This window comes from Mustela nigripes, chromosome X, assembly GCF_022355385.1.
Source record: "Mustela nigripes isolate SB6536 chromosome X, MUSNIG.SB6536, whole genome shotgun sequence".
Taxonomy (NCBI): domain Eukaryota; kingdom Metazoa; phylum Chordata; class Mammalia; order Carnivora; family Mustelidae; genus Mustela; species Mustela nigripes.
This window is the reverse complement of record NC_081575.1, coordinates 37,764,030-37,786,896: the sequence shown is the minus strand read 5'-3', so window position 1 is coordinate 37,786,896 and position 22,867 is coordinate 37,764,030. Positions and strand designations below refer to the sequence as shown.

At 51.8% G+C, this 22,867-nt stretch overlaps 1 protein-coding gene across 2 annotated transcripts in view; it reads left to right on the top strand.

The window, feature by feature from the left end:
- TMEM164 (transmembrane protein 164) overlaps positions 1–21,325 on the top strand; it is a 90,007-nt gene extending 68,682 nt beyond the window's left edge. Inside the window, exons 4-6 of one of the 2 annotated variants that reach the window (XM_059385351.1) lie at positions 16,535–16,635; positions 18,317–18,525; positions 19,585–21,325. In XM_059385351.1, coding sequence (XP_059241334.1) covers positions 16,535–16,635; positions 18,317–18,523 — 308 coding nt within the window. In that variant the 3' untranslated portion in view covers positions 18,524–18,525; positions 19,585–21,325. Of the gene's footprint in view, positions 1–16,534; positions 16,636–18,316; positions 19,450–19,584 lie in introns of those variants that run through there. The other variant, XM_059385350.1, reaches the window with a different exon arrangement.
- Positions 21,326–22,867: the final 1,542 nt, after the last annotated feature.

Here is a 22,867-nt window from a genome sequence, read left to right as displayed (position 1 = left end):
AACATCAGTCGGTGAATAGGAGAAAAGGGAAGAGGAATGTTAGGGGATTGCAAGAAGGAGTAGGCTTTTGTCCTGGAACCTGAGGCAGGAGAAAGGTTCAGGAGCACCATGTCTGTTCAGAGAGTTCTAGTGAAGTAAGGCCGCTGGAGAAGTGGGGATGGGAAGGGAAGGGCAGGGTGTTCAGGGAGGAGGGGTTAAGGGTATTGTAGAGCCAAGGGAGCAATTTCTCTCCCCTTAGCCCAGCCTTTTCCTGGCCTTTCCTTTCCCCCTCATGCCCTTTCCTCTCTGCCCAAGGCTGGGCACATTTCGGTGCTAAGGTGAAGGCCGGTAGTGAGAGGGAGTATTTTGAAGGTACTAGGGAGGCAGGGGAGGGGAGGAGCCACAGGTGCTGGCCCCTGCTGAGAGGGAAGGGGCTGTGCAGTGGATGGAGGTGGGGCGTGGCGGGAGGTGGGAGCCGGAGAGAAGTCTGGACTGTTCGCACACTGTCCAATAGAATTCTCTGCGCTGACGGAGATGGTCTAGGTCTGCTGTGCTCAGTGTGGTCACTGCTCACTCCATGTGGTCCCGAGCAGAGGGCACAGGGCTAGTGCAGCCCAGGAACTAGGACCGAGGCATGGTTGTGCTACCATGTCCCAACAGTGTAGCTCCAGAAATTTGGTGAGTTGCGCGGAGGGGACCCTCCTGAAACAGATTTGCTTGCAGTTTTACGGCAGTGGTCTGTACAGTGACCGTGTTTTCTCCAGGAAGGCTTAGCAGCCTGCGTGGAGGGACAGAACATCAGGTTTGAAGCATCTATCCAAGGTTGGATTGATGGTGTTGAAGATCCAGAAAGTAGGGGGTGTTTGGGGTTTGGCACAGGGTTTTGGTAATCCTGTCACTCACTTTCCTCCTTTCGGTTTTCTGACCAAGGGCAGGTCACCCACGGAACAATAACAGAACGGGAAGCAGAGTGCTTACCTTGCTATGAGCTGAGCAAGGCTGCTTTGGCCCGTGAGGCTAGAGCCTGCAGCTTTGGTTTAGATACCTACTTGAGCTTTCTGTTCCGGACCCTGACCATCTGAAGTGGCCAGGTTTGTACACCGGCCTTGAGCTTTTTCCCAGCCCAGGCAAAGGAATTGAGGAGCTCGAGAGGAAATTTGGACAGGCCTGGCGGCTGGCTGTTGGCTGAGACAGTTCTGAGATACGGCCCTGTCGAAGCTGGACTAACCTGCTTTTAAACCTCGGTTTTGTTGCTTATGAGCCCTGTGACCATAGCGAAGTTCCTGAACTCCCTGGGCTTCAGTTTCTTGATCTGTAAAATAGGAATAATGTCCATCACTTTGTTCCCATTATGTAAATTTGCTCTTCATATGGTTTCTGTTTGCTAAGGTACCATGACTCTGCCTACCAGTCTCCTAAAGTGTGGTTTGAGCCATTTCTTGGGTTCTTTTTTTTTTTTTTCTAAAGATTTTATTTATTTGGCAGGCAGAGATCACAAGTAGGCATAGAGGCAGGCAGAGAGAGAGGAGGAAACAGGGTCCCTGCCGAGCAGAGAGCCCGATGCAGGGCTCAGTCCCAGGACCCTGGGATCATGACTTGAGCTGAAGGCAGAGGCTTTAACCCACTGAGCCATCCAGGCAATCCCGTTTCTTAGGTTCTTGCCCTTAGTAGGCCACCCCTTGGGGATGAGCTAGCGAGCGGGTAGGGAGAAGTGTGGAACGACAGGGATAAAGAGCAACCTGTGCCCGACTGGGAGTTGAGGGGGCTAGTTCAAGTGATCGTCATGCTGTTGCAGATGGTATGGAAGAAAAGAGGGGGAGGACGTCCATGGGGATGGGGGTGGGGGTGGGGTCGGAATCAAGGGATCAGAGGTCACCAGGAGGTGAGCGGGCTCGTGCCCAGTAGAAATGAGAGTATGGAATCTGAAACCACGGGAGGTTGTGGTCAGAGGTCTAGAACTGAGGCGGACTGGCCAGCGGTGCTCCCTGAAGCTGGTTATAGGCAGCAAGGTGGCATGAAGGTGCAGGTGTGTGGAGTTAAGGAAGTAAAGGAGACCTGGAGGTTAGGGTGTTAGAAGTGCTGGGTGAGATCCCCCAGAGCAGTACTGGCAGGAAAAGGCCTGGTGTAAAGGGGGAACTGTAAGCTCAGTGAGAGTGATCTGGGACGAGGTTGGGTGGGGCAGGACCGTGGTCACAAACAGAAGGTGAAGCTTGCAAGAAGGAGACAAGAGTAAGTATCCAGAAGCAGTAATGAGAGGGGCGATCTCCAACCCCCATTCTCCCCGCACACGCTGGCTGCGAGCACAGGACAAGGCAGAGGAAGAGCCTTGGCTTAGAGCAGCTCGAGGGAGGAGCAGCGTCCTGGGGGAGAGCCAGGGCTCCACAGGGCGAGGAAGTACCAGGATCAGGTTTCCAGGGGTTCCAGTGGGATGGTTTGGCGGGAAGAAGGCTGCAGGAGGGGTGGAGGAGAGCGCCCACCCCGCTTTCGGACCCACGGAGCTGGTGGCCCAGTTGCCCACCCCGCTTTTGGACCCACGGGGCTGGTGGCCCAGTTTCCCACTCTCGAACTCCCTCCCCTTTTCTCCATCCCCGTGGGTAATTTCGGTTGGGTGGGTGCGGTGGTTTTATTTAGGCAGGGCTTCTTAACGTGGGGTTCATGAATAGGGAATAAGGGTTCATGAACTTGGGTGAGAAAAGTTGATACCACCGCCTTGAAATCATGGTAGTAGTTCTACTCGCTGCTAGAGCTCATTAAATACATTCGTGAAGAAACACACGAGAACTGTGTTAAAGATCTTTTTCTCCTATTTTGATGACTGTTTTCATATCACTGGCTTCTCCTGTAACACTTTGCCTTTTATGCCTTCAGAACCCTCTTCTGGGGAGGGTTTCACTAGTGTCCCATGCTGCCAGGGGGATCTGTGCCCCACTCCTGGAGGGGCTCCCAGAGGGGCTTGTGGAGGGGCCCCCCAGGATGAAGGAGCCTCCAGGCTACTTGGAAAGCCCTTTTTACTTCACTAGAGGGAGCTCTTGTTTCAAAATTGGGGAGCCAGGGACTCAGGCCTGACACAGGGTAAGAAAGGTGTTTTGAAGCACAGCAGATCAGATGTCCTTTGGGGACATTTCAGGAATCTGGGGTGTGAGAACCCCAAGGTTTACACGGGAAGCCACATGTCTCTGGAGATAAGCTTTACACTTACCTCTTGGAGGATGAGGGTTGGGACACAGCCGGTGTGCTAGTTTCTAGGACAGTTAAAACAAGAGTACTGTGGCCAGTGAAGGCTTGAAAACTGACTCCAAGGTCATACTGACCTCAGTCTGCCTGTTTCTCCCCCGCCCAGCCCATTAGCTCATCCACCTCTCTTGACTAACTAGCCTTAAGGTGCTGGGAAAATTCTCTGTCTCTGGCTTCCCACTTCCACTTTGCGGGCCAGGTGGAGGGCAGGGGAAAGGCTCGGTGGCTTGGGCTTAGGCAGATTTTGAAGGCTCCGGCAGGGCCCATGGGGTGAGGGAATGGCTGGGGAATTTGAAAAACTGGCCAGGGGCTGAGGCTCGTGCTGGGGGATGGATTGGAGAGTTTCTAATGACCATGGGATTTTCCCCCTGGAAGAGGAAGGAATTGGGGCTCAAGCATGCTTTGAAGCATTAAGGCAAGTACTTCCCATTGTAATTTTACCCGCTTCCAGGAGGCACTGCTTCTCAGACGGGGCCAGATTGGGGGGCCCCTCTCCTGGACTGAGGTCTCTGGGGCGGGGCCCAGACATCTGCTTTTCCTACAAATTCTCAAGGTCAGAGGTCCTCACAGGGTGCTTCCCAGACCAGCAGCAGCTGCCGCCTAACTGGGAAACTTATTAGGAATACAGATTCTCAGGTTCCTGACTCTGGGTCTCACCCCAGACCCACTGAGTCAGAAACCCTGGGGTGGTGGCTGCAAAGCTCCCTTGCATCAAGCCCTCAAGGGGTTTCTGAGGCCAGCCGAAGTCTGAGTACCACTCCCTTAAGGGATTCGGATACAGGCTGAAGCTTAGGCCTCATTGCCTCAAATGATCCAAGAGTGGCCCCCTACTTGCTGACACTAACCGCGTAACGTGTGCAAGGCGCTGTGGTGTGTTACGGGTTTCAGTACCATTTTTGTGTAGAATAGCTCCATGTTCCTTTGGCTTTTCTGTGTGCTCCTGCAGGGTAGAGAGGCCCTGAAATTTCCCTGCAAGTGGGGCAGTGCTGCTTAGAGGGGTTTTGATCTGCACCGCACGGATGAGTGTGGACACGGGGACCGGGGTCTCTCAACTCCAGTGCTGAAGCTGCTAGGCCGGGCCTACCACTTGGGTACTTTGCCAGCTCAGGGTCCTCACTCCATGGTCGGTTGTCGGAGGGCTGACTGGGATCCTCGGAGATTTGAGGGGTCCTTAAGTTGCCTAGCCAGAGGCGGCATGGCCTGAGGGGGCTCTCTAGCCCCTCAGGATAGGAGGTTACCAGATGGATCTTCCACCTGGACATCTACCTCAGGACAGCCTCTTACACGTTAAACAGACTAGAAGGCGCAGTTCATTTGGTCAAATGCCTGGATGAAGGGGAACCTGACTTAGGCCTGTGCTCAGTGGTGAGAATGGGAAATCCCATATCCGTGGTCATCTTGGGATCATCCCTGGGGGGCATAGCCTTGCAAAAGCTCGAAATGGAGGCGTCTCGTGTAGAGGGCACAAAGATTTGGGATGGCATTGTTGTTGGAAGCTAAGTTAGTCATTCTCTTCCCTATTCCCAAGGCCTCACCTCCTCTCATGGTCCCCATCCCATCGAGTGGTACCATCGCCCACTCATTCCCCGGGCCGAGATCTGCACAGAATCATCGGCGCTTCACCCCCCTTCTCCCCCACATCCAGTCAGTGGCCAAATGCTATCAATTCGACCTCCTGATCATTTCTCAAATTTATTCCCTGTACTCCACTTTTAGTTTGGACTGGATCGTGCCTGACTTGTTCAATCCCTGCCTCTAGCCTCACTCTACTTCAGTCAGCAGCCAGACCGCAAGCTCTCTGCCCCTTGCTTCAAAGTGTGGTCTGTGGGCCCGCAGCACTCGGGAGTCAGTTAGAAATGCCGACCCTAGATCTGTACCCAGGACACACTGCACCTGCCCTTTACCAAGATCTCTAGGTGATTTGTAATGTCCAAAATATCTAATGTGGCAAACAGAATTCTTCATGAACCGGCTCCCATCTCCTCTTTATCCCTCCCTCCTATATGATAGTCCAGTGATACTGAGCTGCCGAAAATTCTCGAACATGTGGGGCTGCTCACTTCATTTGTTCTGCAAATATTTATCGAACCCCTACTTTGCATCAAGCACTTGCTGGGGATAAAACAGTGAGCCAAACAGACACATATGTTTGCTTTCTGGGAGTTTACATTCTCTTGGAAGGAGACAGTAAAGAATCAAGTGAAGTGTCTAGTAAGTCAGATGATGTTAAGTGTCAGAGAGGAAAAGCTAAAGCAGGTTAAGGAGTACAGGGACACTGAATGGCTAGGGAGGCTGAAGTTTTAAATGAGGTAGCCTCGTTTAAAGAGAAGGCATCACTAAGAATGTGACATTTGAGTGAAGGTTTGTAAGGCAAGGGACTGAGCCATCAGATACCTAGAGGAAGAATATGCCAAGAAGAGCAAAGAAGTATACAGGCCCTGACATGGAATGTTTCTAGAATATTCCAGCAACGGCAAATAGGTCCGTGTGTCTAGAGCCATGTAAAGGAAGGGGTTATGTTGTAGGAAACAAGGCCAGAAAGGTGCTGTAGATGAGGGGCAGATTATATAGAAGGCCTCACAGACCACAAGAAGGACTTGGCAGTTTACTTTTGGGGAGATGGGTAGCCATTGGAGGGTTTTGAGCCGTGGACTCAGACGATCCCAATGAATTTTTAAAGGGGTAACCCAGTTGCTATGCTCAAATTAGACCACAGGGGGACAGGGATGGAAGCAGGAAGACCTGTAAGTGATGTGTACAGTAACTCAGGCAGGAGAAGCTAGTGGCGGGGGTACTGACAGGAGAGCCAGAGGAGAGTCATTGGGTGCAGCCAGCAGGATTTGCTGATGGATCAGATATAAGATATGAGAGAAGGAGGGGTCAAGGGTGACTCTTGAAGGCTATGACCTGAGTAACTTAGATGGAAGACCATTAATTGAGATCAGGAAGACTAGGAGAAAGGCTCTGTTCTTGTTCATTGGTTTGGGGAGAGGGGGATAGGGAATGGAAGTAACAAACATCCCAAAACATAGTGGCTTAAAGCACTGACTTATTATTGGATGACACCAAAGTAAAAAGCTCTTGCACACTGAAGACAGCGATCAACAAAACAAAAAGGCAGCTTACTGAATGGGAGCAGAGATTTGCAAATGACATATCTGCTAAAGGGTTAGTAGCCAAGATTTATGAAGAACTTACACAGCTAACCACCAAAAGACCAAATAATCCAATTAAAAATGGGCCAAAGACCTGAATAGACATTTTTTCCCCAAAGAAGACAGCCAGATGGCCAACAGACCCATGAAGAGCTGCTCAGTATGATGCGTCATCAGGGAAATGCACGTCTCAACCACAGTGAGGTACCACCTCGCACCTGTCAGAATTCCTAGTATCAAAGACAAGAAGCAAGTATTGGCGAGGATGGGGAGAAAAGGTCACCCTCCTACACTGCCAGTGGGAATGCAGGCTGGTGCAGCCACTGTGGAAAACAGTATGGGGGTTCCTCAAGACATTAAAAATAGAAATCCTGTACAAGCCAGTAATTCCGCTACTGGGTATCTATCTGAGGAAACTGAAAACACTAATTGGAAAATATCTACACACTCTTGTTTTTATGGCAGCATTGTTGACAATAGCCAAGGTAGGGAGGTGACCCGAGTATCCATCAGTAGATGACTAGATAAAGAAGCTGTGAGATACACACACACACACACACACACACACACACACACACAGTGGAATATTACTCAGCCATAAGAAAAGGATACCTTGCAATTTGTGACAACATGGATGGACCTGAAAGGTATTTTACTAAGTAAGCCCCAAAAAAGGACAAATACCATATAATTTCATTTATATGTAGAATCTAAAAAACAACGTAGATGAACAAACAAAAACAGACTCTTAAATACAGAGAGCAAACTCGTGCTTGCCAGAGGGAAGGGGCTTTGGGGGGAATGGGCAAAATTAGTGAAGAGGGATTAAGAGGTACCCAAAAAAAACCCCAGTGATATCCTATTTTTCACAACTGTGTGGGTTGACTGGGTCATTCATTGTTATGGACCAAATGTTTGTGCCCCAGCCCCGGCAAATTCTTATGTTGAAATCCTAACTCCCAGTGTGCTTGTATTTGGACATAGAGCCTTTGGGCAGTAATTGGGGTTCAATTAGGTCATGAGGGCGGGGCCCTCATGAATGGGAGAGCTCCCTAGCCCCTCCCACCTTGTGAGGCTACAGCAAAAAGATGGCCGTCCTATGAATCAGGAAGTGGGCTCTCCCTAGACATGAACCTGCCTGTGCACTTGATCTTAGACTTTTTTCAGAACTGAAAAAAGAAACGTCTGTTGTTTAAGCCACCCAGTCTATGGTGTTTTGTTATGGCAGCCCTTGCTGACTGAGATAGTTTTCTACTGGTCTTGCCTGGGCTCGCCTGGAGCAGTCGGGATAGCTGCCCCTCTCTATCCTCATGGCCTTTCATGGCATGGGGCTCTCAGGGCCGCATTCCAAGAAGGCACACTCCTGGGTACAGGTGCTTATCACACCTCCACTGGCAACTTTTTTGATGTAATTCCGTGGGTCAAAGCAAGTTGCATGGCTGAGCCACATGGGTCGCGTGGCCTGATCAGCGTGGGAGAGGAGCCCATGAGGGTGTGGATACTGGGAGGGTATGACTTACTGGGAGCCAGTACGGTAATCATCTACCATAGGAGTTAAGGTCTGAAGCTGGGTTCAAGAATGGGAGATGCCCATTTGCATATCCCAGTGCAGGTATTGAGAAAGCTGTGAGATGTGTGAGCCTGGAATTCGAGGCAGAGGTCCGGGCTGAGATGTGCATGTTGGAGTCATCAGTGCATAGATCACCTTCAAGCCATGAGATCGGCTGAAACTGCTCAGGGATTGAAAGCGTATAGGGAAGAGAAAACCTCCGAGTTCTGTAGCCTCCATCATTTAGAGATCACAGAGAGGGGGAGAAACTGCTAGAGAGGACAGAGAAGAAGCCGGTTGTGGAGCAGGAGGAAAATGAAGGGAGAGCAGTATCCTGGACTCCAGACGAAGAACGTTTCCAGAACAAGAGGATGTGTAAGATAAAAGCCTGAGAATTGACCGTTGGATTCAGCAGTGGACAGGTTATTTGTGACCCTGCCGTTTTGGGAGCCGTTTTGGGGGGAGTGAGCGGAGGGGGGAGGTAGGAGCAGAAGCCTAATTAGAGCAGGTTAAGAGAGAATGGGATAAGAAGAATTGTGGACAGAAAGTATGGACAAGTATTGTCCAAAAAAAAAAAAAAAAGATGTGAGTGTGAATATAATCTAATATTCTAGTAGCCACACTCAGAAAGTGTTAAAGAAACTGGTGCCATTAATTTTAACATCTCTTGTATGTTATTTAACCCAGTATATCCAAAATGTTCTCATTCCAATGTAACCAGCATAACATTACTACCAGGATATTTCACATCCTTTGAAACCCAGTGTGTATTTTACACTAACAGCTCATGTCAGTTCACACTAGCCACCTCTCGAGGGCTCAGTAGCCACACGTGGCCAGTAGCTGCCATACTGGATGATCCACGTATAAAGGAATCTTTCAAGGAGTTTTGCTCTAAAGAGGGGCTGGGGACGGAAGGGGAAGCCAAGTCAGGTGTTTGCAGCGGCTGTAGTGATACTGACTGTACTGACTAGGGGATACAAAGGGGAAGGCTGGCCTTGGCTGGGGTCTTGGGCAGGACATCCATGGCAAGAGGGGTGAATGCAGAGCACATCAGTCATTGAGGCAGGTACGTAGTTAGAGGCAATCATGAGAGCTTTAAGAAAAAAAATTTTTAAAGATTGTGTTTATTTGAGAGAGAGAGACAGAGAGAGAGAAACATGAGCGGGAGCAGTGGGAGAAGCAGACTCCCTGTTGAGCAGGGGGCTCTATGAGGGGCTCGGTCCCAGGACTCCAGGATCATGACCTGAGCCGAAGGCAGACACCTGACTGAGCCACCCAGGTACCCCAGATTTAAGAGGTTGTTTTTTGTTTGTTTGGTTTTTGGCCTGATTCTTTTTTTTTTTTTCTCAGTGAAGTAGGAGGCAAGGTCATCATCAGAATGAGGATGGGCTAGCCCTATGGGAGGTTTGGGAAGAGAGGAGACCATATGAAATCGTTGCCTGAGAGAGTGAATGGACAAGGGAGGTAAAGCGTGATTGCCTGGCAACACGAAGGCTGCACTTGAGGTCTGTGATCACGAATTCGAAGCGAGAACAGTCAGCGCTGTTGTTTTTCTCCAGACACATTCAGCTGTGTGCGTGCAAGCAAGGAAGAGGAACACGTTGGAATTTAACCAGGGCTGGGTTGTTGGGCTCCCCCCCCCCCAAGATGAGTATGATCCTGACAGGCGCTGTGAACTGAAGGGAGGGAAGCAGGAGCCACGAGAGACAGCAGAGAGATGGTGGGACCCACTGATACAGATTCTGGCTGCGTCAAAGTGTCGGGGTCAGGGTGAGAGTGTAAGCCTGAGAGAAGAAGTCGTAGTTGAAGCAGGAATGTTTGACTTAGAGGGGGTTGCAGATCTTCACAATTCTCAGGTCTCAGGCATGAGCATGGGAGTGAGTGGCTGATGTGCTGGAGAGGACAAGGGGACTGAGGAGTTGGGGGGGAGGGCAAGGAACGGAGAGACCAGGGCCCTAGAAGGTTCATCCAGGCATGTGTGGAAATTATCAAGAAGTAGGACAGGGATGGTTTTGGAGAGAGTGCTACCAAGCCAGGTACTGACATCCTCAAGGGATACTGAGGGCCATGACGCAGATGTTTGTAGACCGCCATAAAAGGGAAGAGTAGTGGGCTGGTATGGGATGGTGGTTGTAAAGTTTCAGGGAAAGAGGGGGGCCCGTGGTCTGGGAACAGCAGTGCAAAGTAAGAAGTTACCCACCCTACCTACATGGGCCAAAGGAGAAAAACCAGTGAGGCTGCTTTTGAAGGCCAGAGGGGAAGCAGGCTCCTCGCGGGCAGAGGTAGGGTGGGTGTGAGCCACAGGATGAAGGGGACATTCAGAGACGTGAGTGAAGTATTGGGGATTTGAGTAATGATTTCTCTGTGCCTTTGCAGATCCTGTTCCCTTCCCCTGGAATTCCCTTCCTGTACACCTGAAAAAACCCTTCTTTAGCTTTGACCACCTAGCTCCTATGTCACTATTTTCCTGAAATGGCTATTGCCGAGAGTACATGGCCAGCATGTCACTAAAGCCAGGGGAGGTGTTGGTCTCTACCTCTATAGAGAAGTGTGGTCTTGGTGGAATGTTCGTTAATGGTGGGAATGTTGTGCTTCTGCCTTGCCCCGTAGGGTAGCCACTACTCATGTGAGCACTTAGAAATGCAGCTGGCACAGCTGAGGAATCAAATTTCTAGTTTTATCTTATTTTAATTTCTTGAGTAAATTGTCACGTGTGGCTGGCGGGCTCATCTTGCCTTCAGTCCTGTCTTCTTGGGCAGGGGGTCCACTTTCTTCTGGCAGTGATCGGTACTTGACTCTCAGTCCATGGACTCTTCTTGTTGATCTCTCTGCTCCAAGCTCTGTCCATGCCATTCCTCTCCCAAGCTCTCCACGGGGACAACCCATAGGAATTTGGTGTCAGCGCATTCCGCGTTGAACTCTTTCCCCTAATTCAACTCAGTTACTGAAGTAAGACTTGTAGTCAATTCTGAAGTCATACACTTGGAAGCTGCCTGGCCTGCCTCCCTAGCCATCCCAAACAGAAATCTGACCTGCACTCCCCTGTGTAAAACCTCCCAGTGGCATCTCGTCATGTTCAGGATCAAGGCCAAGTTCTTGACCATGGCGAATGATGTTCTTCATGACCTGACCCCACTCGCTGGTCTCTCCAGCTTCAGCCCTTGACATGTGTCCCCTCCCACTTTATACTCCAGTGACACAGACCTGCTTGAGATGACATGCAGACAGTGTGCCACGTCAGGCCTCCACACCTCTTGGCAGGCTGTACCCACCACGTGGAGTACCCTTCCCTCCTGCACGCTCCGACCCCAGCTCCTCCCTGTGCTGCTTCAAAACCCATCTCAGCTGTCGTCTCCAGCTACCCTTCCTCTGTGCCCCCTTACTTCCTGTGCTTACCTGCCTACACCATCTCGTGATTCACTCATTTATTTGTAAAAGATTTTATTTATTTGTTGGAGAGAGAGAGGACATGAGTGGACGGAGGGGCACGGGGAGAGGGACAAGCAGACTCCACACTTAGCACAGAGCCCGAGGTAGGGCTCGATCCCAGGACCCTGAGATCAAGACCCGAGCCAAAATCAAGAGTTGGACACATAACCCACTGGGCCACCTAGGCATTCCCCTCACTGTTCACTTGTAAGTGCCGGGCAGTTATCAGGGGTGGGGACTATCTCTGTCCCCTTGTCCCCACCGCCTAGCCATGGGATCTGGTGCCCAGCGTTGGATGAAGTGAATGGGTCGAAGGAAGCAGGACAAAGACCGGAGAACAGGATGCCAGCCTGCCCAGCCTCAACTCCTTGGTCTAAGTCCTTCCTGGGTGGGATTATAGGACAGGAGGCCTCTCGGGAGCTGTCTTTGCTGCCGCTGGTGGTGCAGGTGACTTCTTTCCCAGCACGTGTGATGCTTCCTTCTGGAAGAAATCGATTTCAGAAAAAGCTATTATCTTCGCTCCCCCCACCTTTAGAGATGAAATGCTTCTATCCTCCTGGGATACATGATGCTAGCAGGAAAATGTCACATTTCTTTCTTAGAGTAGAAAAAAAAAAAAGTTTTATGTGTTTAATTTTTCCAAAAGTGCTTAAGTTTCTCTTTTCCCTTAGAAGAAAACTAGTTTTTCACTCGGATTATCCCAAGGGCCACCTTCAGGTATATGGAGAAAAAAAAGGAATGATGTGTGTGTGCATACCATTTGCATATATCTATGTGGGGTGGATCATTTATTCTCAGGGTGCTTGCTTGCTTTCTTCCTGGCTGGCTCTCTTTCTGGTTTCTTTTCTTTTCCTTTTTTTTTTTTTTTTTTTTAAGTTTCTGAGAAATTGAATCTTTGATTATCTGTACAATGAAAAGAACCAACAACAGTGAAAAGATAGTGGAAACCGTAGGCAAGCCCCCCTCCCCCAGCCCTTCACAGAGAAGATCGCTTCTTTCTGGAGATTTTGGATGGCTGTGGTTTCTCCATGATAAAAGTAGCAGCCACCTGTTGTGTGCCAAGCAAGCTGCTCTGTTTACTTCTTTGTATCTCTTATTCTACTTGGAGGCCCTGAGAGGTGGATGTTATGGCCCTGAGAGGTGGATGTTACCTCCAGTCTTCATACAGGAAACAGTCCGAGAGGGCATTGCAACAGGATCTGCCCCAGGGACCACCCCCCCCACCGCTGTCCCCCTGCCCCGACCCCAGGCGGTGGGAGGCAGGGGGTTTACACCCAGGGCTGTCTACTTCCAAGCCCTTTGTTTTCACCTCTTCAGCTCTATTTTCCATCCCTGGCATGTTGTTTGGTGTTCTGCCTTCGACATCTGCCACTACCAGCCAGGGACTTTTCCTCACGGGCATGGTTTGGTTGTCATTTGAATGGTGGTCGCACAATACCAAGGAGCCAGAGTTCACCTTATCTCCTCACTTGGTTTGTTTCCAGGTCCTCAGTGTTACAGGTGGCGCAGGTGTAAATATCTTTGTGCAAATAAGGGTGGTCTGTTGGGTTCTTTAGGTATTTGACAGAAGTCCTCGACGTAGGATTGCCAGGCCAAAGGGTTGTATAGAGTTTAATGATTTCTCCGGAAGGGTTCTGCCATTTGATCACTCACACCGGGCTGAATTTTGGAGTGCCTGCTCTGTACCAGGTGCTGGAGGTAAAGGGGGGATTCCGAAACAGCCCCTCATTCATGGAACTGACAATCTGGTGTGGGGCGGATGGGGTAACCCAAAGTGGTTGTAGGAAAGTGGGGGTTGGGGCAAGGGGCAGTGAAAACGTGGACCCCTGGCTGTGTCTGAGTGTGCCTCTCCCCCATAGCGTGTGGCAGGGCCTGCGGGACAGGGAGGAGCATGATGAGGAAAAGGGCCTCATCCCGGCTTTCCCCAGGTCGGTGGCTGAGCTACCTCGAGGCTGAGGACTTCCTGGCTGCCCGCCCCTGTCCTTTTCCTCCAGGGGCCCCGTGGCCCACGGGACCGGTCACTGCTGCGCAGCTGCCACTAGGGGGAGCCAAGCAGAGGATGGAGGGAAATAGGTCCAGCCTTGAGAGGCGCCTACGGGTCCTACAGGTCCGCTCTTCCCCTTAACACCCCAGAAGCCAGGGGGACAACAGGGTGCCTGGTTCCCATTCATTCAGCAAACAGGAAGGTGCACAAAGTTTCAGTGCGCAGCCCAGTGCCTTTTTGCAAGCCAAGCGCTGTTCTAGATGCTAGGGGCACAGAAACGAATTCAACAAGGGCCCCCTCCCCGTGGAGCTCTGGTCCAGAGAGGAAAGCAGACATGGAAAGAGACCTTATGAATTGGTGAGGTGGTGGTCTGGACAAGTGGCAACAGGGGCACTGAGCAGTGAGTGGCCTGGCAGCGTCTGAGAGCCCAGCACCCTGCTCTTACTTTGGCGGTGGCACCACAAATCTCCTGGCCTTTGGTGTCTCCATCTCTAACCTGGAAGAATGAGTTTGATGCCCTCCAAGGGCCTTGTGACTTACAGATGCTGTGAGCCTGGCTCATGTGCCCATAATCAGCCCGAGCTTTTCCCCCAGAAGACCTACCTGGCTTCAGTCACCCCACCTCACTCCTTCCTGCCACACCCTACCCTACCCTACCCCACCCTGCCCCTGTGGTGTTCCTTGGTGTTCTGCCTCTGGCCTTCCTCTCCCAGTCCACGTGTGCCCTTGTGTCTTTAGTAGCTAGTGGGTGCTGCTGACACCTACATCTGGATGTTCAGCCCCATCTTCTCCAGTGAGTGTGTGACGTGACTTAAATTAAGTCATCTCCTCTACCCAACAACCTTATGAAGTGGGCAGTGGCATGCCATTTTATAGATGAGTGAAACTGACTGAGACGTGTCCACTCGGATATTCCGCAGATGCCTTGATTTCAATATGTCTGAAATTGGCTTCATCGTCTCCCTGCCTTCTGCCTCCTCTTGCCTTCCCCTTTCTTCTCCATCACAATCAATGGCACCATCAACCCAACGAGGCCCAAGCTAGAGGCCTTTCTAGATTTGTCCATCCTCATCCTTGCTCCCCAGCATCCATGACTCACATCTGCTGAGATCTCCTTCGACTTCTCTCCAGCCCTGCCTCCATGAACTTTGAGGGCCGTCTGTCCCTTTCCCTCTCTGGGTTCCTGCCGCAGCCTCCTTATCCGTCTCCCTGCCTCGATGTTCTCTGCTCCAGTCCTTCCCCTGCACCAGCCAGCGGGACCTTTGTCAAGCACATGTCTGATCACATCACTTTCCTGCTCCTTCCTGTGGCTTGGCAGCAGAGCTCCAAGCTCACCATCCATGTGCTGAAATCCATCCAAGAAGACATGTTTTGTTTGGTCCGTTGAGCATTCTTAAAACATTCGAATTATTTGCCAACATTTAAAAATCAGGAAATTCCACACACAGGTTCGTATTTCTGGCTCTTCTTGCAAAACTGAAAAAACTGGCAACTCTGGGAACATGTTCCAGTGGGGCAGTGGTTAGATGGAGCCGAGTGGTGGTTGCCATCTTTAGAAGGGGCACGCACAGGCTTTCTTCTCCCAGTTACCTACCTGAGCCTTGTGGCATCGGGGTTCATGACCCTGCAGGTATGGGCTGAAGCCCAAGCCAGCCCTCAACCAACATCCGAGTCTTACTCCTGCTCACCACCCCGCCACACCCTCCACTGCGGCCCCAACTCTTACCCATAGTTCTCTGAATTGCCTTACACCCAGGGCTCATGTCTGCATGTCTGTCTTTGTGCAAGCTTCTGGCTCTAGAATGCCTGGGCCCCTGGTTAAGTCCCATTGGTCCTTTGGGATTGCTCTGTGCCCCGTCTACTGAGAAGCAGTCCTTGTTCCTACATCTTCCTCCCCCCTCCTCTGCCTCCAATTGAGTTCTGTCCTCCCTTGATAATGGGGCACAGAACACAGGCATCCCGCCATTGTACTGTGTTCTAATTGTTGATTGGCATGTCTGCCTCCCCCTGCAGACTAGGAGTCTGGAATTATAGGGAGCCTGTCTTCTTTATCTTCCTATACCTCAGAGGCTAGCACGGAGCTTGGAAATGTAATAGGTGCCTGATAACTAGTGAATGAATGGGTGAATCAGTGAAAGATTGACTTGGGAAGATACTACTCCAGGGTGTAATGTTGCCGCCTACTTGCTTGGGATGGAGGGTTCCAGCTTCCTTTCATTCTGGAGCACCCCCATCTCCAAGCCTTCCATTCCGACTGACACCCCACAGCATCCTATAAGCCATACTCCAGCTCTGCCAGCTCTGGAATGCATCCAAGCCTCCCGGGAGGCTCATTCCTGGGGAGGCTAGAGGGAAAATATATCATTCTTGCTGTTACGGGGTGGGGGAAGGAGTTGGGTAACAGTTGGGAAGTGACACAGCCGTTGGATACAGCGCATTCTGTCGTTGTTGGAAGTGTGATCATGGTAGCACCTCACACCCGTGGAACACTCACATGGTACCCAAATCTAGACCACGAGCATCCGGTAGCTTATTCCCTTTATTCCTTGCCACAGTGCTAAGGAGTGGGTAGGACTGGTATCCTCATTCTACAGACAGGAAAACTGAGACTTAGGGAGTTTCCACAACTTTTCCAGGGCCACATAGCCCAGACGTGGTAGAATCTAGATTTGAGCCCAAATCCATGGCCCATGAAAGTGGACCCTTCCAACCACCATGCCGCCACACTTCCCCAAAGAGCTCTTTCTCTAGAAACGTGAGGGAAGGACGAAAGTCAGTGTGAAAGGGAAGGATGCGTGATTATATATACAGTTAGACTCCAATTAGTAATTAAAAAGAAAAAAAAAGAAAGCAAACCAACTCCTGAGGCATAGGGCAGTCCTGTCGGCTTGCACACCCACAAGCCTGCAGCGCCGCATGTGGGGAGTAGAGGGCCCGGGATGTGTTGCTCTACATTTTCCCCATCTCATTGCCATTCCTGTGACATTTTCTAAATTTCTTCTAACGATCATGCATTCCTTTCATCATCCAAAAAAAAAAAAAAAAAAAAAATCCTCCCTCCATAACGGCCCCGGCATGTCAGCGGGCCCATCTTCTAAGTAGTGACAGGGGGCAGTTGGCCAGCGGTGGCTGCGGCCTCAGCATCTGTAACCTTGAGGAGCAAAGGAGAAGTGAGTCTCACCGTGTCCCCTTTTCCTCCAGGTGCTTACACCCCAGAGCCCCTCAGCAGTTTCCGGTGGGCCCTTCTCTCAACTGGCCTCATGTTCTTTTACCACTTCAGCATCTTACAGATCCTGGGCCTGGTAAGTTTGGTTTGGTCCCCTCTGATTCCCCTCTGTGCGGAGTTCTCCATAAATCTTCATAATCCTGGTTGGCGCTAGGGTATCGTTTTGTTTCGAAAATACAAGATGCCAAAGGCCAGGATGTCAGATTGTTGTGTCTGGGTTGCTGATTTATGCACCATGGCCTGGGCCTCTCCAAAGGGTTTTCGGAAATCTACAGTATTGACCGTTTCTTTCATTCCTGGGGAGGCAAAGATGCCCTTTGGGTTGCGAACAGCGAGCCGCGGCTGGAAAGTGGTTTGTTACATACCCCTTGGGGGGTGAAGGCAGGACCTCCACCTTGGCCTGGGCCTGGAGAGGAGGTTTCCAACCTTAGGTCCATTCTGGGCGGACTTCCAGGCCCTGAGCTGTGTGGCCAGTGGAAGTGCCATGTTGGGGTGACTCCCATGGTATTCTGGGGTGTTCAGACCCGCCCGGAGCGTGGATGAAGGCTGGACTCAGTAGTTGAGTTATCCAGAGCCCAACATTGCTGAGTGCATGGTTGTCTATATTGGTGTCATAGTGAAGGAGGAAGAACTCGGGCCTGTGGGGGGTCAGGAGACCCAGTTCAAGTCCCGGCTCTGCCACCATTCTGGGTGAGTCACCTCCCCGTCGAGGGCAGCGAGCTGGCCCCCCTCTGAGACATGGAACCAAACCGCCAGCCTCCCCAAGAGGTGGTGAGGACGTGTCTCTAACGTGAATGGGCTGGAAGGGCTGTGGAAGGCAGGTGCCGCAGCCATCTTCGGGACGGGAGCAGCGTGTCTGATTTTGTGTGCGAGCGGCATGAATGCAGCATCAGCCGTGTGGGGCCTCGTGGGGCCTAGCCGGACTAAGGCACATGACCGAGGTCACCAGTGCCTCTGGAGGAGCAGTCCCTTTCTCTTCCCCACCCTGGCATTCTGCTCTGTTCTGGTTTGCCTGGGGGACAGCTGGAGCTCTTGGCCAGTGGCATGAATGCTCCCACACTTGAGGAAGGCAACAGGATGACTTTCACATCTGGCTCTGAGCGCTCTCCACTGGGACTGCTTGATTCCAGAGGGGTCCGTGTCCTCATGTCACCATACAAACCATGCTCAGTCCCACCTGCAGGCCTCGGTCAGGCCGTGCCTCCTACAAGGAAGGCCCTGCTCGCTCCATTCCACGCCATGACCCCCATCCATCCTTCATGAGTCCGTTCAGGGTGCCACTTCCTTCATGAAATCTTCTCTGAGGACTCCCCCAGATCTCCTGGTGGGGGAAACCTGGTGAGCACCGTCTGGTTTGAAGTCCGATATGGTTGCCTGTACCGACTCAGTTGGTGGCCAGTTATAAGTGGAGGCAGGGACCATGTCACTGACTGTTCTGTCACCCCCTGACACCTCTCTGGGGACTAGGCACGTGGTAGATGCTTAGGAATGACGGCAGGCTCTGGACCCAATGGGAAGGCAAGATTGAGCAACGCCAAACAGCTTTTCCACTGGAGGGCCTCCCCCATCGCCTCCCAAGGGCTCTAGCCTTGACCCACCCCCAAAACCCTAGGACAGAGAAATCCCATCATGAACAGGTGGGGATTGGTCAATCCCTCCTTGTCTAGCCCCCCATTAGGTAGAGATGGCTGAACTGGCAGAAGCCAGAGAAAGCCTCAGGATGGTGAACGCTCACTCTACCTCCCTTGTCCCTGCAGGTCACCGAAGTGAATTTGAACAACATGCTGTGTCCGGCCATCTCAGACCCATTCTACGGCCCCTGGTATCGCATCTGGGCCTCGGGACACCAGACTCTCATGACCATGACCCACGGGAAGCTGGTCATCCTGTTCTCATACATGGCTGGGCCCTTGTGTAAATATCTGCTGGATTTGCTCCGGCTTCCAGCCAAGAAAATAGACTGAAGGTGCTTGTCTTTTTTTTTTTTTTTTTTTCTCCCTGAGGAAGCAAGTCCTGACTTGACTTGGAGAACACCCAGTTCTTGATGAAATCATGGGGAGAGGGCAGTAGGATGTTTGGTGTATTTCTTTTTCCCCTCCTCTCTGTCACTTTCTTCCACCACACTTCCTTCCCCAGCTCTAACCCCCAGGTCATCTCCTAGAGCCTGGGGGTGGGGGATCGTGCCAAGGGCTGGATTCTTCCTCCTCCTCCCCTCTGGCTCTTCCTCCCTGCTCCTAGTGGCCTTATGTAGGCGATGGTAGTCAGTGGTTTTCACTCTGCTTGTTGGTGCTTTAATGACAGCTGGTTGAGGGGAGGGGGAACAACAAGCAGTAGTTCTCTTGGCACTGAAGTGATGAGATTGGGTTGGGTTTCATTTCTCCACTGCCAGGGACCTCCAGGCTTACTCTGGGGTCCCCATTTGTCTCCAGCCCAGCCCCCACCATAATGGGACCGAGGCCTTGTTTCTACACCAGCGGCAAGCCGAGAGCCAAGGGGTTTCCCAGCTCGTGGCCAAAATAGAACCTGCCAGAGTCTTCCCACTGGTGTCTCATGACTCAAAGCAAGCAGCCAACCAGCCACTCCCTCCAAGATGCTGCCTGTGGTGGGAGGTGGGGGCACTCTTTGGCCCCAAGGCTAGATTCCATTGAAGGGAATGGAGAGCTGTTGGGATAGCAGATCCAAAGTGAATAAGTTGAAAATATCCACCACTCTTACTAGGCAGGACCCTGGGTAAATTCTGCCCGAGGGAGCCAAAAAGTGACCCATATCCCTATCAGAGGTGAACGTTAGAAATTAATCAATGGAAGTGATAACTTGAGAAAACTGTGATTTGAAGCATATGCTCCATTTTAGTTGAATGTTTGATAGTAGATGCCATTTTAATCTTGAATACCCCTTAAATATTTCTCTCTCTCTCTGTCTAAAAGGTAGCTTCAGGGAAGGGTGAGCTGGAGTTGGGTTTTTTGCTTTTTGGGTTTTTTTTTTTAATTTGTTTTCTCCCTTGTTTTTGGATGTTTTAACTCAGAGAATCCTTGGGTCAGGAACCCATCTCCGCAGAGGCTCCTGTCCATGCATTCTGTGCTTTCACAGGCGATGTCAGCATCCTGGGTTGGGGGAAGATACAGATCCTGTTGGTGTTGTTACCCTAGGGCCATGTATCATCATCGCAGCCAGATTCCATGCCGAACTGTTTCACGTGGTGGGGCATCACATGCTTCCCCGCCCACCTGGCCCACCCCCACAGCCCATGTCTGGGTTGCAAAGGAGGTACCAAGAAATCATGAGTGCAGGTTCAAGTGCTTCAAAAGGAAGACCTTTGGCACAAAGACTTGAGCTCAGTCACACAGGCTTCAAGGAGAGAACCAGTGGCTGGGCATTTGCTGACTCCTTGTGGGTTTTAACTAAGAACAGGTTTGCCTAAGAACAGAAAAGGTGGTTCGATGACTTCCTCTTATGGCTTATCCCCTGCCCCACTCTAGGCAACTTCGTAGTCCTGGTCTGGGTCCCATATTCCAGGTGTTACTATACTGTAAAGACCTAGATTGAGCTTCAGTGACTCAGTGGTCGTGATCTGAGCAAACAGACCTTCAGAAGGCAACAGGGTGCAGTAGAGTCTCTTGGAGCAAGGTGAGGTCTGGGAAGCAGCTGCAGGAGTAACTGCTGTGCTGCAGAGGCTGCTGGCACAGGGGACGATGAGTTCCCAGGACGTGGAAGGGCCAGAGGGAGAACACCCAGTACTCTTATTCCCCTTGAGCTCCTCATGACATACTCCATTTTCTGCCTCTCCCTCCCCGCAAGGGCTTGGCCAAGTTTGTCTCAGCGTCTCTCACCATAGGGTTGTCCTCCAGAAGGGGTCCCTCTTGAGCAGCTGGACCCACCCCGGTGGTCACCGGGCTGCTGCGTGTAGGGATGACTGATAAGAAAACATGTAAGGCCTCAGTGCCCCTCGGCTCTTTACAAAAGGAGAGGTTGAAAGGATGTCACAGGAGGAGCCCCTGGTGGCACGTTCTGTCTCCTTCCAGAACACGGAGTCCTGTAGGTGGATGCTTGGCATCCAAATGCCACAGTGGTGCAGAGACTCTGCACGCTCGCCCTTCCTCCCTGTCTTTGGGGCATGGGTGGCCAGTCAGCCCAGTCTTTCCAGCGGTGGCATGCTTCTAGAAGCTCACCTTTTCCCTGGGCTGTGGCTTGGTGCCCCATTCTGGCTGGTCCTCTCTGCTGCTTGGAAGGAAGGAAGGAAGGGAAAGAAGCCATGCGCCTGGCTGGGGCAGAGGCAGCTCCACCTGTCAGGGGAAGAGGGAGCTGGTGGGGGGAGCCCTAGGGCCAGCGGGGCTCCGAAACAGGCAGGCAGAGGAAAGAGAGCGGGGGCCAAGTCCGCGGGCTGCACGGGGACCCGCAGCTTCTGTTCAAGGGGTTGGGGTGTGGCGAGTACCTGACATGGTCTGAGCCCACCTAAGATAGCCTGCCTTGGAGGGTGGCCTCCCGTGCCAGGGGGCCCAGGCTTCCCAGCTCCTGCCTAGGGCTTTCCTGGTGGCACCAAGGAAGTTCCTTAGCCACCTTGGCCAACTTTTCAGATGCCATTTGCCAGCGTGGGGGAGCTCACCGTGTGTGTGTGTGTGTGTGTGTGTGTGTGAGAGAGAGAGAGAGAGAGAGAGACAGTGTCTGAGAGCATAGGCCGCAGCTCAGAATAGCAGAGATGATAGCGCCTGCTTACAGCCCCATCCCTGTTCCCAGTATTTGGTTCCATACACCAAATATGGTCTGGCCCATCTTCTTCCCAGAGGCCCGGGAACGGGTTCATTTGTCTGCTTGGAGGATGGTGGGGTCGAGCGGGACGGTCGGCTGACTTGGCCGTCTGCTACCTCCAGCCTAGCCTCCGCCGGGGCTCTGCTGTCCGTACTCCTTGCTAATTCAGCGTTGTGTGGTGTGGGCCCAGCTCCCCTCCTCCTCACCAACCGCAAACTGTCAGTCTATCTCTGTGCACTGGTGTTGGGGCATGGTGGGGGTGGGGGTACCAGAAAGTCCTTCCTCTCCCTCTCTGGGCCACAAAGACCCCCCTGGATTTGTTGCCTTTGATCCAGAGTTCTCTGTCCTCTTTGGGAGCCTGCGGGGGCAGTGGGGGAGGAGACGAGGGACAAGATGCGGGTGCTGGTTTCGGTAGATCAGCAGGCCCCCATGTGGAGAGGGGTCCCTCACCGCAGGCCCGGCCCTGCCCTGCCCTCTCAGACAGGGCAGAGTCCGCGAGAGGGAGTGAGCCGCCTTCTTCTGTATATAGAGTGAACCAGTCTGTGCTCAGGAAAACCTAGTCACTTGTGGTTGCTCTTGTCTATGACTTTTTTTTTTTTTTTTTTTTGTACACTGGTTTGCTCCTCATGGCAAGAAACAAAGCAAAGCAAAAGTCATCTCAAGCAAAGCTGTTGTTTTGGGAACTGGCTTTCTTTGGGTGTGAGTTTTGTACTATGAAGAATTCTTCGTTTGTATCCGTGTTATTGTGGTAGAGAGAATACGATAGTCTGATTTTTGCCAGGAAATTGGCAAACGCCTCTGCCCTGGGCTCGCTCCTCCTTCCTCCCCCATCCCCAGGTGAATCTGCTGTGTTCTGGCAGACGCCCCGGCACTCCGCATACCCCCTCCTGGGGGCCCCCTGTAGAACCAGTCTTCTCAAGCCCCCTAGACAGCAGCAGGGGGACTATTTTTGCCAAGCTGGTTCTCAGGTGCTCTGTGCTGCCCACCCCCGACCCCACAACCAGTTTGCCCGCTTCCCTGGGGGCATTTGGTAATGTGTTTTCTCTGTTTTATAAAAGCCTTTGATTGTGTACGGAAATAGTTTCTGCAGTCACCTTTGGAAATAAATGGTCATTAATTTGTGTACCTAGCATTCTAGAATTTTAGTCTTAGGTGTTTCTGTGGTTGAAGATCCCCGAATAATAAAGGACCCCCTGACCATGGAACTTAATGTTACAATGTTTTCTTCATTTACTCTCATTAAAAGATTTATGAAAACCTAGGTGTCTTGGCTTCCTTCCCAGAACCCTCTCGGAAGTCCCTCTGCATTGAAAAGGAGACCAAAGGGGCCACTCGCGCCCCACACCGTGGTGGACCGCCAAAGGGCAGCTCTGCCCTGGGAGCCGTGCACCCGGAAATTCCCACGCATGCTGCCTGCTTCCACCAGCGACACAGGAGGTCTTTTGCTCTTGGCGGGTACTGTCTTCTGGGGACATCTGCTGGCTTCATCCAGCACCCCGCCCCGCCAGGTGCACTGGGCCAGGCTATAAATAAGCCAGGGCCATGCAATTCTGGGGCCACAG